Below are 16,875 nucleotides of genomic sequence, written 5' to 3'. Positions count from 1 at the left end.
AAAAACACAGACACACTGAAAAGCCGTTTGCGATCACACTCTGCACGCCACCATTGTGCAGAATGTTTGGAGCTGATTAAAGCGTCTCAGTCATCAATCAACATGAGCCTTTCATGTGCTTGCTGGTCTCATTAGAGCCCATTTGCTGAGCTTTGACATGAAGCGGGGACCGGGCCTACCATACGTAGAAATAAATGCAATATAAAAGCAATATTTATATATGCAACATAAATAAATTAATAACTCACTTAATACTTTAATATGTAACATACGTGCAGTTCTATTGATTTATTGATTTCTGCATTTGTTGTGTTTTTTTGTCATGTATTTGTTGTGTATTTTTTTCATGTAATGATGTCACAACAAAATGAGGAAGCGGCCCAGTTGTATGAGCTTTTCAACTAGTTATAGGTGAAAAGATCAGCCAGTTTGACCCTCCCTTTTCATTTGAATAAAATTTTGTTGTGGCAAAATACATATTTTATTATTATTTTTTAGGCCCGCGACGCTCTAAATCCGTGAACGTCGAAGCGCAAAGTAGCGAGGTCCCACTGTATATTTTTTTAAAGCATTTTTGAAGGGGCTTTGCTACTTTGCGGATTTTCACTTTTCGTGGGTGGTTTTGGTCCCCATTAACCGCAATAACCGAGGGAATACTGTACCTAATAAATGATTAAAGTACGTGACAAAAATTCACCCCAAAAAATTCTAAAATATATAAATGACAAAATAAATGATAAAATACAAGACAAAATACACGACAGAATAATGTACACAATATATGACCAAAAACCTGAGAAGATATGCGACCAAATAAATGATGAAATATGCAACAAAATACATGGCTAAATAAATACTGAAATAAATAAATGAAAAAAAGGGACCAAACACACAACAAAATGCACATTGTACTAGACTACTAAATAAATTATAAGATACATGAAAGAAAAAATCACCAAAAAATACCAAAATAAAAGACAAAATAAACGACAAAATAAATAAATCAATAAATAAACGACGAAATAAATGACCAAATACATAACAAAATACACGCTGTACTACACGACTAAATAAATAAAAAAATACATAATAAAAAATACCTCAAAAGACAAAATAAATACTTTCATAAATAAATGACAAAATAAATGACTAAATACACAACAAAATGCACGCTGTACAAGACTATCAAATACATGACAAAAATACATGACAAAAATCACCAAAGAATACAAAAATAAATGAATGACAAAATAAATACTTAAATAAATAAATGACAATATAAATGACCAAATACACAACAAAATACACGCTGTGCAGCATTACTAAATAAATGAAAAAATACATGACAAAAAAACATCTGAAAAAAATATCAAAATAAATTAATGACAAATAAAATGATAGAATATACAACAAAATGAATGACAAAATACATACTGAAATGAATAAATGAAATAAAAATACACGCTGTACTACATTACTAAATAAATGAAAAAAATACATGACAAAAAAAATTCACTAAAAAAAGAACAAAATCATTATGTCATACATTTAGGGAATGAATCAGTAAAAAAGCTCAGACGGTTATTTCTTTTGCGCATTTTCTCTCATTTCATTAAGAAAAACAATATTTAATGTATTCAGTGCCATTGACGGCAAAAGCTGTTAATTTATGCTCAGGACTGGGATAAGATGAAGATGAAACCGAAATTACTTTGCTTGATATACAATCGATGACGGTATTATGTGTTTAATATTGGACACCTGCAACTGAGATTTCATAGACTGCAAGTTCATTCAATTGAGTAATATTGCGCACTTTTTGAATATTATGAACGCTTTACCTCAATGTCAGTATCAGTTCTTTGATTTTTAACCCCTTTGGAGAGGCACTGCTTTCATAACCATGGCGATTTAATAAAAAGAGAGGGTTCGGGGGGGCCTTTAGAACAAGTTGGAATTTCTTATCTGAAGTTCAGCTCTCTCTTGTTCTCCTTGCAGGTTTAAAATCCGTTGATATCTTCTTTCCTAATTTTGTATGTTCACTAAACTTTAAACGTATCCACTACGAATTTTCCAACAAGATTGATCACATTGCTGCCGTTGCATGTGAAAAGACAAACAAAGGATTTCATCTTGACTCCGACAATGTCCCTTAAAGTGATGATGACGGAGACGCACGCTTGTTGATTGATTGGATAAGCGACTTAACGGGGTCAACGCGATGCGTAAAACGCCCACGTAATGTATACACACACACACACACGAGCGGCCATTAGAGGATATATATAACCACCAGCGGGCAGGACAAGACGTCCTCTGAGATCGGAAGTCTCACTCACCTTGCTGAAAAAGATCTCGTCGTTGCTGGTGGTTTCCGTCTCCACCGTGTATATGTGATCCCTGCAAGAGAATAGACGGATCAAGATTAAATGTGATATCTAGTGATGGAAATTCTGACTCTTTTCAGAGAACTAGTTCTTTTTAGAAAACTGGCTCTTTCGGATCAGCTCATTGAAAAGAGCCGGATCTTTCCGCTCTCAAACAGTTCTGCGATTTTTATTTTTTGAATGATATATTACCAATAATAATGAGACATTATTCACTGAATCAATGATTTTTCTAGATATATTACGATGCTATATTATGATAGCCTTTATCGTTTCAGTTTACAGAGAACAAACGTACAGATTGCTTATACTATGCAAACAACGCAGAGATTACGCCACTTCTACTGACCAATCACAAGCGGCTTCAAAAGAGAACGGACCGAACAACAGAAAGCGTCAGAGATAGATAGATAGGGAAAGAGACACAGAGAGAGAATGATAGAGAGAAAAGGATAGAGGGAAAGTTTGAGAGCAAGAGCAAGAGAAAGAAAAAGAGCAAGGAAGTGAGAAAGAGGAAGAGTGAGCCAAGAGAAAGAGAGAAAGAAAGAGAGAGAAAGATAGAGAAAGAGAGAGAAAGATAAAAAATAGAGAAATAAGAGATTTATATATAGGAAAATAGAAATATAGAGAGAAACCGAGAGAGAAAGAGAGAGACATTGAAAGAGAGGTGAAGACAGAAAGAGGGAGAGAGAAAGAATGAGAATGAAAGACAAAATGAGAAAGAGAAATTTAGGTTGAATGAGAGAGAGAGAGAAAAAGACAGAGAACGGGAAAGAGTTTTATATATAAAAAGAAAGACATGTAGATTGTGAGCAAGAGGGAGAAAGAGAGAGAGAGACTAGGAATGAGAGAGAGAGAGTGTAAAAAATGGAGAAAGAAAGAGGGAACGAGAAAGAGAATAATAGTGAGACCGAGAGAGACAGAGACTGAGAGAAAGAGAGAGGAAGAAAAAGAAAGAGAGAGCAATAGAGAGAGGACTACTCATCACGAGTGACATCAGACAGTCCAAAAATTCAAGAGATAAATTGGCTCCTGAACCAACCCCTTCTCCTGCCTGCAGGCGGAAAATGACCTCGAAAATTAGGCTTTGTCTAAACTTTTACTTCAGTTTTCAAAAGAAACGCGACAATAGACAAAAGGAGGCCAGGGCAAATTTGCTCCGTCAGACAGAAACAGTCAACAAAGCTTTGGAGTGGCGTGGCGCCGGCCCACGGGACAAAAGCCTCTTTGTGCCAGAGGAAGAGCTCGGGTGGAGGTGAGGTGGCGAGACGAGAGGTGCCAAGTCACTCAGAGCTGTTCAGGTCAATTAAGCTCACTGCTTGAGCTACAGGAAATCCATACCAATGCTCATTACTGCTCAGACTTATAAGTGTGTACGTGTTAGCGTATGGGCCTCCAGATTAACAAGCCTCCACTGCCGCTTTCCGTTACATATGGAGACAAAAGTGTTGGGACACCTGCTGAAAGGAAGTCCGAAAGTAATGAGCTGTTCACTCTTTCAGAGGCTTTCCAGGAGGTTTTCCAGTCTTGCTTTGGGAGTTTTCATGTCCGTTCTACATGGCAAGACATTTTACATGACATTTCAGATGTGTTTACTTGGGTGTAAGTCAAAACTCTTGGACAGCAAAACCAGGACCGGTTCCGACCCGTGATCAGATTGTTACTGGCCCGTGGCCTCTGTCTTAAAATCAATAGAATGTGGCCAGCCACTAACTGACCGCAGTTTGAAATACATTTGTACCAAATTTCCACGACCGGTACAAGCAGAACACAAAAAGGAATAACGTTTAACACAATGCTTTCATGACAAGTGGAAATTGGAGTATTTTTCCCAATAAAATCCAAAACAACTGCATCTACTTATTATGCCAAGAGACTGTCACTGTTTTCAAAGAATATGATATCAGAGGCACCGCCAGACGAAACATCCGGACTACAAAACGCTATCTGGAAAGGAACGCTGTAAAAAGGTAAAGCAACTAGAAGCTGTTTTAATGGAACAGCATTGCTTTTTCACAAGACCCTGTGAGTCAGAAGAAAATGCTACATAAGCCTTCTACGAGGCTGTAACACTGATCGCCAAGCACCGCAAACATTTAACTGAAAGTGAATTCATCAAAGACAGGCTGAATAGTTGGCCCTCAAGCATTACCTCAAGCATTACTCAAGCTAACCAAATCTGGGCTGCTTTCTGAAAAATTATTTCTACTACAAAACAGGTTTAAGTCTATTAAAATCGCATGGTACCAAATGATAAACTTAAAATAAAAAGAGAAGACATCAATGAATTTCGAACTTGCAAAGAGAACAGGGGAAGACAAGACACGAACCCTTAAGATGTCAAATTCTGAATCTTTTTTAAAAGTCCTCCCCTGAACAAATTATTTTTATTAAATCTCCTAGCTTACAAAAAGCACATCCGCCCTAAATAGTGTGTGCATCAAAGAACAACAAACAAAATTGGCTGATAATAACAACGATGTAAACAGTGCATAATAGTCAATATAACAAAGAAATAATTCAATAGTCTGAACAACAAACTGGTGCCCAATGCGATCTCAGTAGCCTGTCATCCAATATTACCGATTACTTATTGAATTGCCTCTGCAAATGTTCTGCAGCGGCCAGTGTGTGGTGCTTTCTTGTGATTGGTCAACAAAAACGGGCGCTTAGTTCCACACAAGCAATGCCTCTTGATTTGATGTTTACTTTTTAGTAAGGAAGCCAAGATGCAAATTTGAGTTTGATATTCAGGTATTGCACTGTGATTGCAAACCCAGATATCATTCCATGCTTAAATAGTTAACTTTTGGTGTTTTTAAACATTTTTGGGAAGGACAAAATCCCACCCTTCTCCCAAATTGGGATCAAATAAAAATCAAGGAAGCTTTTTTTGTGTGAATAAATATTTTTAATATATTTCACTTAAATTGCCAAAATCGCTCATAGCTCCACTGTATTTTCGCTGTATGTTTCACTCGATATAATCTAATCTAAATCTAATCTAAACTACTTTAAACCTTCATTTGTGTTTGTTTGTATGTGACTTATAGGCTCCAAAATGGGTAAACGGAATATCGTGAAAATGTACACAATTGTGTTTTAGGCCCCCATGAGTGTCTTTAGCTAGGTTTTGTGCAAAGGCATCTTCCGATAAATACCAAAAAATCAAAAAACATTTGCTTTTGACTAGTCTGCTATTTTCGGGTCTCCAACACCCTATTCCAAGTTGGGTACTGCAGCTCGCGTCCACCGCCTACTCCAAGAAGCCGAATCCAATCTTCTATCACCCCGGCAATGACAGCCATTTTGCTTTTTTGGAGCCGCTCGGACACTGAACTTGTGCTTAAATTGGGCTACCACAAACACAAGGAAAGCAGAGCAATACTTGTGATATCGCTGCCTGATATTGAAATTTGTAACTTCTCCAACGATTGGTCCAAAGAAATGTGGTATGGGAAATGTTTTGTAAGGAAAGTTGGTCATGTTGGTAATGGCACAAACATCACCTAAAATGTCCAATTATTCTTTACCATTTTATGTGAGAGCCATAAGCAGGCCATATGGAAGACATAAAGGGTTAATTCCATCCCAGACAGACAGCTCCACCTACTTACCATAAAGAATTAGGGTACCAGAAGAGCGGGGGAGGTGCTTCTCACAATAAGGGGTTTGTAATATAAGGTGTTATGAACGGAAGGAAGATTAACTTTATTCACGAACAGAGCCCGAGCGCCCACCCCCCCAACTTTGATTGCTGGGAGGAGTTTTTTACTAATCGAAGTGCCCATGGAGCGACGTTGCGGAGGCCACATCTTAATGACGCTCCAGCTCCCAAACCTGTACGTAGCCTGCTTGTCCTGCCTCGCTATCTCATTAACGAAATGGAATAAAGTCTTGGGAGGCGCACGTGCATTTTGAAATGAAATCCACTTATACAGCATTCCCTGAGCAGAGCTGGGGCGCCTCATACCCAATGAAACCCAACCTACTGTAGATGATCAACCGCGACGCCCGAGTTGAATAATTAATCTCAGGGAGTAGTCGGAATGAGCCAAGCGTGGCTACCGCACAGAGGACGTATTCCCAATCTGTCGGTGATTTTCGTTTCTTCACAGTTGGAGCTCAAATGACGATTTGCGCTGAATAGGAACAGTTTCATAAATTTTGAAACGGTGAACAATTCTACATGGTAGGGCTGGACGATATGGGAAAAAAAATCTAATGGCGATTTTTCAGACCTGTATTGCAATTTTGATGCGATTTTCGATTTTAAAAGTAAAGTGCATCTCTCTTCTGGTTTTGTTTTTTATGGGAAATGGGCGGCATTAGCTCAGGAGGTAGAGTACTCGTCTTGGATCAAGAGGTCGCAGGTTCGATTTCTGGATCCTCCGTGTTATATGTTGAAGTGTCCTTGGGCAAGACACTGAACCCCTAATGCCCCCAATAGCAGGTAGTTGCCTTGCATGGCTGATGCTGCTACTGGTTAGTTAGTGTGTAAAAGGAAAAGTGTGAAGCATATGGTAAAGTGCTTTGGGAGGTATTCCTTGACTTGAAAAGCGCTATATAAATGCAGACCATTGACATTTGCGGAGAACTTAAATTACGTGACATGCAAACATACCTCGAGATAACGTCCTTACAGACTGAGAGTATTCAACTGCAACAAATGAACAACTATAGATCTACAATTAAAAACAGAATTGCAGTTGAATAAATAGTCTTTATTATCATTATCCTTAAGTACAACAAAATTGGAGGGCTTCTTCTCTCAGGGTCAAAGAGCGATTTAGAGAGCTACATGCTAGTCACGGGTAACTTCGATTTCTGTAAGGCCCTTGTGATGATTAAAATACAAGAGTCACAAATGTAGGTTGTTTTTTTTTTTTCAATGGTAGCAGCGCCAAGTCATCAGTTTTATTGGCAATGGATCAGGCATTGATAACTAGCCACATTCGGCAGTGGTGGCTTAAGAGTTGTTAGCCTAGCTGTTAGCTTTCCCTTCCGACGCTGTCTCAATTTCCGGACACGTTATAAACCCAGGGAGCATCCGCTGGTGATCAGCTTTTCTTTGCGCTCTTCTGACTTTCCTCAGTGTCTCATTTAATCAACTAATTCATTTTCAATGTAACGAGCCGCTAAAGTTCTGAGCTGTCGCATTTGATTTGGTGGCTAGTTGCGCGCCCGGCGGTTTGACTGGCAGCTTACACCAGCCTATCAAAGCTGGCACACACTTTGCCCCGACTTTATTGGCTGATGCCATTAAAACCTGCTTCTGATTGGCTGACACTGTTAAACCACGAAACGTGCCAAACACTCCATCACTCAAAAAAAACAAACTGGAACTATAAATCCTTCAAAAACTGCATTGTCTTGCGGTTATACTATCGCACTACGTCACATCGGGATATCGATTACATGTCGGTAAATCATGCAGTCCTGACAACCTGATGGAGGGAGCTGTCCTTGAGCTTGCTGGTTCTGGCTCTGAGACTCTGTTATCTTTCCCAAGGCAGCAGCGGGTCGAAGAAACAACACTGCGCCATGGACAGGTGAGCAATCGTAGAACAATCTTCACTGAAGAAAAGATTTTTGTGTTGATTCCATTTTGGAATGCCAGGAGTTCTTTAAGTTTAACGTTTCAACACCACACACGCTATGGACTCCCATTGCATCAGCAAGGCTAAAACATAAGTCTATTGTGCTTTCAATAAAAACACCTACAAAGAAGATTGCATAGGAGGCCAGTTTATAATTTATTTAGTTTTTAGTATCTGCCCATCATGTTGCTGTTCTTTGATATCCACATCCTGCTTTTGTAACCTAAGAGGTTTAATAAAAATAAGGGGCTCGGAGAAGGGCCATTGGAACAGGTTGGCTTTTTTTTGGTCTTGGTTTTGAGTTTTGGGGTCTCTCCTCTGCTCCCATTGAAAGTTCAAAATCCATTGATGCCTTTTCTGCTTACTTTGAGTGTCTACTAAACTTCAGATGTATCACGAATATATCTTCTTAATGGTTTCACTGCATGTGTCAACTCTCAAGCAGTAAATGCTATCATTAAGAACAAAAGCATAGAAACAATTATAGGAGAAACGGAAATTAGGACGACTAAAACGCTGTAAAAAGGCGGTGATGGATGGCATCAATATCACAGTGCGTTCTTTTTCTTACTCCCCGGCAAATTGCTCCTTTAACTTATTTCAAAATATGCCCACAAAATCAAAAGCAATGAAATCAGAGCACGGCTTGGCAGATTTAGTGAGCTCCATGTATTTTTTTTTGTAACCGCCGCAATTTGAGAAAGGCTCGTAAGCGCTATGTAATTGCCTGCACTATAAATTCGCAGCCTGGCTGCCCAAGCGGCCCTCAGCCGTCCTGGCTCACGGGGCCAAGGGCTTGCATCTCTACACGGGTTTACACTCCAGCCGAGATTAGCAGCAGCCAAGAACATGGAGGCATGTCTTAAACATCATGACTGCGGCTGTGTCAACACACACTCGCACAAATACACGAATGCCCCCGTTCCCCTTTTCTCGTCTGCACCTGAACAAGTAACCTCAAAGGTTGATCGACGTTCCCTCAGCTGAAAAATGAAGCTTTCGATAATAAAATGCCACAAGTTCTGACAGTGGTGTTTACCTTGTTTTTGCATACACAGTATACACAGTGTGTGTCCTGTCATGATTACTGATGTGACTCACTTGTGCCTGCTCTTTTGTCGCGAAGCGCCACGGGATCTGATTGGCTCCCTGTCACTATTTGAACCCAGTCCTGTACCCTGTAGTCAGTCCGTCTGCGAACTTCAGTGTATACTAGGCAAGCCTTTTTCGGACCCTGACTCCCACCTGTCCCGTTTTTGCTCCCGTCCGTCTCCGGCTACGACCTGTTTTGTATGTTCTCCCGTCCCGGCTTACGACAACTTTTTGTACCAGACTATGTCTACTCTCTCATTCTGGCTTACGACTCGTTTCCGACCCCGACCACGCCTTGCTCTCCCAGTCCCGGCTACTGACCAGTTTTTCCGTCCCTGACACCGCCATCGCTCGCTACGGAAGATCCACTTCCGTGTTCAGATCCCAGTCCAAATTCGAGAGCGACTTGCTTCCCGCGTCCAGCGAACACTGGATCATGGGCGCAGCCCTTCCTCTTTCTTTCAATAAATCGTGTGGTAAACGTCACGCAATTGGGTCCTGTTTCCGTTCTGGTCCAGACATGTCCATCATGTATTATGAAAAATTACCCAGGACTGTCTCAGAAAATTGGAATATTGTGACAAAGTTCTTTATTTTCTATAATGCAAAAAAAAACTGTAGAATTTGAACTCGGAATGATAACGGGAGCAAGCTCAAATTGCAATGAGGAACTTACAAACCTGTTCTAATATTGTTTCTTTTTATTAAATCTCTTAAGTTACAAAAGCAGATCCTCCATACAGGTTGTGGGAATCAAAGAACAGAAAACATGATTGGCCAATACTGACAATGATGTGAACAGTCTATACTAGCCAAAATATTGAACTGGCATCCAATTAATGGAGGCATTTATAATTCATGGTTGGTAGACCTCATTCATGGCAAAATTCAAGCACTTTTTAAGATTTTCAAAGCAAATTTTCCAATTCCTCCAGTACCATTCAATGAAGACATCAGGTGTGACATCATGTATTTTGCAGAGCCACAAATATATCTGGGATTTACATACGCAATGATTAATTATGTGTATTAATCAATAGATATGGTTTTAAGGTTGAGAAAATTGCGAATATATTTCATCAATTTTCTGCACCGCTTATCTCCACTAGGGTGGCGGGGGTGCCAGAGCCTAACTCAGCTGACATAAGGCAGTGGGCAGGGAACTCACTGAATTGGTTGCCAGGGCAATTATCTGAACAATACATCAGTGAATACTTTTGATAAAAATATGTCCCCATACAGGTGTAGGGTAAAATAATTAGTATTTTATATATTCAATTGCAGGAAGTTTTTACCATTACAATTTACCACGAAGAAACGCTACCTATTTCTTTTGAGTGGCCCGTTATTAATGTCTATTAACGATACGTAATCCTTGCAGAAATACATGTCTGCCCGGTTTAGGTTTGGAATGCAACAGTCCTCTTGTACACTACCCATAGAGGGCCATGGCGCTTAATAGGACAATTCCATACAAAACAATGTCTGCTGCCGTTAATTACAATGGAAAAAGAAATGGTATGGCGCAGCCACCAGAGAGTAGCGTTGGCATCATTTTTAAGCACACTTGTTGAGAAACGTGGAAACAATTGCAAGCTTTTATAAACACTTCAAACAGAATTCAAGCACTTTTCAAAACATTAAAACAAATCAAATTAAAGCAATTTCATTTAATTTCATTTCAATTTCCGGGATTCTGAGAACTCTAACAATTCCATGAGAACACAAGGTTTGCGAGAAGGAATGACGTCTGAAGAATTCATTTGAGATCTGTCGGCGAGGGATTTGACATCCTTTTTTTGTATCTTCTCACAAAAGTGGGCTTTTTTTGAAGACAAGCTTGTTATGTTGATTATCCTACATTTATAACGAATCAATCTTTTTTTTAAACCAAAGAAAAAAGGGCAAAACGATAAATAAAGATAAAGTTGGCTTTTCTTAATTAGGAGCTTGTTGAAAGAGAGAGAGAGAGAGAGAGAGAGGGAGAGAGAGAGAGAGAGAAAGAGAGAGTAGCAGCATGGAGGCATGTAAAATGATTTCTACAGATCAGCCATTTTTCTTTTCATTAACTTACATGTCTTTATATGTCACTTGACATGAAATCAAGTCAAGTCACAATTATTTGTATAGCCCTTGTCTCATAAGACTGCACAGATTACAATTACAACATCCCCTGATCTACAGTAACAAAATTAGCAAAATTGAGGGAAAAACGTTTAGTAGCATAAACATAGTTTTAGCAAACTATGTAACGCGCTCTATTGTTTTTGGTTTTCTCTGTACGAGTGCATGGAAGTCAAAGAGGGGAACAACTCAATTTACTGATGTTCCAAGTAAGACTTTGGGTCTTTTCATCTTTCCGTCTATTGCCTTTTATTTTTTTTAAAACATCGATATCTGTAAGACACAACCTACAAACACCCATGTCAAGCTTATTTATCCAGTTAACCAGAGTTAATATTTGTAGCATTTGCTTATGCAAGCCCGGGGTTTATTGCAGAGAAAAACGGATGAAATCGCCAAACAAGAAATGTATTATATGCATTAGGCATCGAGGGAACAGAATGGCATTGCATGAATGGGAATTATGTTAATGAAAGGAGTAACTCATCCGCCTTAATCGTTTTATTAGAAAGCATATGGAAATAAAAAGCGCAGTTGCTTTTTTTCTTATTTATATTCGTTAACTAACTAACTAATTAACTTAAAACCCCCAAAATTGTGGGGGAAACAAAAAGAGGCATAAACATTGTAACAATGATATAGCTAGTTAGTTAGTTTTGGTTTGTTTGTTTGATTTCTGGGTATGCGTAATGTATACTAAAGTTCCAAGAATAGGATGTTTTTTTTAATTTTCTTCAGAAGCCGAACTTCTGTAACTCTTTAAATAACTCAACGATCTTCTCCATTTCTGGGTACTGTATATTGTGTGTTGTTGTTTTTTTTTCTTTTGCCTCTAGGCATAGTTTATTGCAAATATCGATTCACTAATTTAAAAAATATACAAATACAATTCTGCACACTTTTGCCATAAATTCTGTGCTCACATTCACCCTATTGGATTCCTGTTCTTGTTCCTGTAAAATCTGCACCCCATTACCCTCGTAGTGCCTAACATTCGCGACTGGTGACACACAACCAAATATGCGCATACAAACTGACTCCCTAATGTCCGAAATGTATTTCATAGTTGTGAATCCAGCTTGTATGAAAGCATATACAGTAGGGATAATATGTGCATGAGGAGAAAGTCTGCATTTTCGTACTCTGTGCTTGAGACTGTACCACCAAGACTGTTTTCAGTTGTATTTTGTAGGTAAATACAAACTCCCTTCAGAGATTGCCCCTACTCGATCGAGGGATGTATCTGACAACATAAGTGGAGCAAGAGTACTCAACAGTTAGAGTACCCTACAAATAATCGTCTTTCAAGTAGTAACGCACCAATTGTTATCGACGGTAGAGTTACAAATATTGTACTGGTTACCAAGAAAAGTTATTTTGTTCCTTTGTAACATGTAAGTCCCATCACCGCACACAACCCACCCTCATTGATATTCATCATAACTGAATCATGGGGGTTGGCTGGCAGGACTATTGTCCTCTGTTCTGGCTTTCTCTAGATCAAATCCTCAACACAAAGTGGACTAAAGGAGAAGAGCAGGGGGTGCCAGCAGGCCCCTGTGAGTTGTGTGTGGGTGTATGGGTTGGGTGGGGATTGTAGAAGTTATTGAATAGGCCCAGGGCAGGAGAGAACCTGGGTGATCCGGTGCCATGAAATACAACAAGCCAGAGTTCACTCGACCCTCCCTCACGCTGGGGCAGGTTGGTCTTTTCGAAGGTTCTCTGGATGGAAAGGTTGCCAGAGGGTTTTTGTGTGCGTGTGTGAGTGTCGAGGGGTTAGTAGGGTAAGGGGTATGTTTTCGAGCGTGAGGCCCAGCCTCGCTGATTTGTATCAAGGGTGCTTTATTCAAAGACACCCTTAGAATGCACAACAGAGGTTTGCAACACTTCAAACCCCAGTTGTTTGACATATGTCAGAAACCTCCCCCTTCCCAACTGGCAACACATCAAGCCAATTGTGGAGCTGCACAAGCGCGCCTTCGATTGGGGGTTCACGACTGTTGTGGCAGCTGGGGAGTGTATGTGGAGACCGACTTTGGCATGGAGGGAACAATCGCTAGACTAAAACGAAAAATGCTGGTGAGCTGAGCAGGCAGCTTCTTATGGTTTGGGTGGATAATTGTATCACATTCATGGTGCTATTTGGTGGTTTAGCCCAGTGAACACTACGACTTTACTTTGGAGTGCCATATCAAATACCATTACAAACAATGTTCACTAACATGTTATCAACAATAATTAAGACATTACAACTAAAAAATCTTAGAGTTCAAAAGGGTTCAGTCATGGTTTGCCAGAACTACTTGCAAGATTACTATTTTAGACACGTTCCATGTTATGTTACGAGACAAATTGATTATACCAAGTGTAAGTTTGTAGTCCTCCTCATGTGTACGTGGCTGCATAAGGAAAGCAGAGGAGGAAGCCTGTGCGTAATCCCAGTCATTAGTGGGTTTTAACAGGATTTGGTACAATGACAATAACGGACACTCGAGCTGCCTCCGTCATCGGAAAACGCAGCAACGGCAACTGTACTTGCTCTCGGGTTGTTGCAGTTGCCATGGTGAGTGGGCAACGGAGCCCGGGGAATGGCAGCTATGTGAGGGTCGAGGTATGTCGGCTGCCGGCTAAAGTAACGCGTTCGCACATGCTGTGCACGCCCATTCAGGTCCTGCACCCACCCGGAATTAGAAAAAAGAATGTTTATACAAGGTTGATATTTTGATGGAAACGGTTATGTGACCACTCCTAATTAAGACTGAGCGGTACCTTTTTATTATAAGGGTAAATATTTGAAAAACCAAGTGATTGTAACATAAGCGGTTTACCGACTTCCAACTGTTACATGCTAATTTGAGGACAAATGTGTCTTTCCAACAGCTATAAAAATTGACTCATAAAGGAAAAGTTTACTCTGTCTACACCCGCCATGTCAAACATACGGCCCGCATGCCGGATCTGGCCCGTATGGTGATTAAATCCCATCCGCCATGAATTTCTAAGTATGTCAACAAAAATAAACAAGTATCCAGGTCATTTCTATCAAAAACTAAGATGTGCTTAAATAAATATAATACAAATTTTCTCTATTGCCGCTAGAGGGCAGTGTTGAGTTTGTATAGCCTGGTGAGTTGGTTCAGGTGTAAAACCGCATTCACTCAACTGTTAAAATAAACTAATCAACACATTCTATGCAAAACGTGAAACTCTTTCCCAAATTGTGAAAAAATGGGTTGGGTTTAGAATACATGATTATAATATGTAGGGTAAATCTACAAGTGCAAGCTGAATTATAAAGCGTAATATTGAGAACAGAAAGTCTGGATCCGGCCCCAGAGCCCAACTGAGTTAGGTATCCATGGTCTACAAACTAAAAACCCTTGCCTGGATCTGAGCAAATTAATATAGCCCAGGAGTCTCTAACAAGGTGCCCAGAGGCACCAGGGATGCCCCCTGAGGACAGCTGAGGTGGTTCTGAAAATAACTTACTAGTGCTGGGTCATTTTCATTTTCTAGTAAATTTCTTTTAGTACTTGACTATTTAACCCGACTTCCAATCATTAACCCGGCAATCACATTGTCACAACATACCAATAACATGATAAGTTGTTATGTAAGAAATGCATTTCAAACTGGGTTAGCAGTTCAAGCAGCTCTCTGCTGGTAAAAGGTTGGAGACCCCCGATGTAACCATATTCAGGTTTCTAAAAAAATTCGGTGAGCAGTAAGAGTCATAGCTCAATTGGAAATACTAAAAGTAAAGAATACAGCACTAGGTGGAAATGACCCATAGTTCAAATGGGTTCAGTCGTGATCGGCTAGGATTACTTAAAATTCTAGACACGTTCCATGTTATGTTACGAGACACATTTTTGAAGCAGGGTTATTATTCCAAGTGTAAGCTTTGTACACCTAGCTGTGTTAATTGATTGCAAATAAAGTGGTTGATTGAAAAGTAGATGGAAGAACTGCATCTACCGTAAAACCCAAACACACACTTACACTGACATACACACATCTAAGTTCACATCCAGTAAAATAAATGGTAAATCTCTTGCAGCTTGATGATGAATTGCCCCTGAATGTCGTCCAGCGTGTACCTTGAACATGAAATATGGAGCGCCAGGGAGAGGAATCTTGCATCAAGAGCAGTTTACTGCTGAATTATCGCACTGCTGCTAAAAAGCAGCTGTGACGGCACATATAAACTCACCACCCAAAACATTACGCAGTTTTAGGTAGTCGCTAGAAAGTGTAGGTGTGCCTTTTGTTGTGGCTAGAGTATATGAAAATGAATACACACAGTAAACCCTATTTATCAAGAGAATGGGTACATATCTGACTTAATGAGACTGCAGTACTATTTTTTTTAATATACTGATTGTTCTACCCTTCTCTTCATAAAAAACTTAAATACATTGTCATGCATTTCAAAGCATACTATTTAAACATGTGCATTTAAAGAGAAAGTACTGCAGTACTGTACTGTGAGCAATACATATGTAAGCAACAGCAACTCCCGTGTATTCGTATTGCACACAAAAAACACCAACCACCAATCAACAAAAGGAAACAACAAAATATTTGCAAAAAACAGCTGTAAAATACAGTGATACAATACATAAACATTTGCCCAAAGGCATTAGGCTGAAGCTACAGTTTTTAAGTACCTACCCCAATTTATTTTTTTCTTGCAGGGAATACATATTTAAAATCAAAACAAGATAACAGAACCCTATGCCACAAAATGTTGTTGAGAAAACAAAGAATTACCATTTCAGACCTGCAAATGACTGAAAAGAAAACTGGTGACTGTGGCTCAGTATTATTCAATACAAACACCATAAAACGTGTATTTAAAGGGATAGTCTGAAGATTGGTAAATGTATATGCACCTTGTATATATAATAAATAGGGACGGCCCAATCCACAAGACCAGAATCTTAAATAAGTACATCGGGATCAATTGATTCTATGAACTCGAACTATAACAACAGGCGTTTGTATTGCTATGCAGATAAGACTCAACTGTATCTGCCAATGGAGGCAACCGACCTGTTGGCGGCAACCGATCTGTTGGAGGCTTACCTCACTGAGATAAAAAGATAGATGAGGCTTAATTTTTTGCTGCTTAACCCTGAAAAAAACTGAGATGTTGATTGTTGCGCCACCTTATATTCATGACCTGTTCTCAAACACTGCTCTGAACCATGTATTACGAAAAGAGACTGTTAGAAATATTGGTGTCAGACTTGACTCAGATTTATTGTTTCAGTTACATTTCAAAAATATTACAACAATTCAACCTTATTAATGTTGTGACAATTCTCCCGATGATAACACATGCTGTGATTATAATTCATGAGCTTGTTACATTTTGTTTTGATTACTTGTTTGTATTATTTTCTGGTCGCCTGATGTTTAGCATCAAAAGTTTGCAGCTGATGCTAAATGCTGCAGCAAGACTTTTAGATGAATTCCACTGGTTCCCTTTCTTATCTTTCTGTATTAGTTGTGCCATATCTTCCTGTCCGGAGTCTCTGCTCAGAAAATGCTAGACTCCAAGAGACAAAAAGAAATCCTCAGGCTTGAGAGCGTTCTCCATTAGTGCCTGGTTCTGTGGAATGCTCTTGCCTAAAAAATCCGAACTGCAACCTAAGTAGTGTGTGTGA

At 39.4% G+C, this 16,875-nt stretch overlaps 1 protein-coding gene across 3 annotated transcripts in view; it reads right to left on the bottom strand.

The window, feature by feature from the left end:
• The window catches only part of sema6a (sema domain, transmembrane domain (TM), and cytoplasmic domain, (semaphorin) 6A), a 210,991-nt gene that overhangs the window by 96,147 nt on the left and 97,969 nt on the right, over positions 1–16,875 (bottom strand). For all 3 annotated transcript variants that reach the window (XM_088336168.1, XM_088336169.1, XM_088336170.1), the window contains exon 5: positions 2,340–2,400. In XM_088336168.1, coding sequence (XP_088192294.1) covers positions 2,340–2,400 — 61 coding nt within the window. The remainder of the gene's footprint in view (positions 1–2,339; positions 2,401–16,875) is intronic.

This window comes from Urocampus carinirostris, chromosome 5 (genome assembly GCF_059441175.1).
Source record: "Urocampus carinirostris isolate Australia breed hairy pipefish chromosome 5, RoL_Ucar_1.0, whole genome shotgun sequence".
Classification (NCBI taxonomy): Eukaryota; Metazoa; Chordata; class Actinopteri; order Syngnathiformes; family Syngnathidae; genus Urocampus; species Urocampus carinirostris.
Note: the sequence above shows the minus strand (reverse complement) of the source record. Positions and strands in the feature narration are given on the sequence as shown.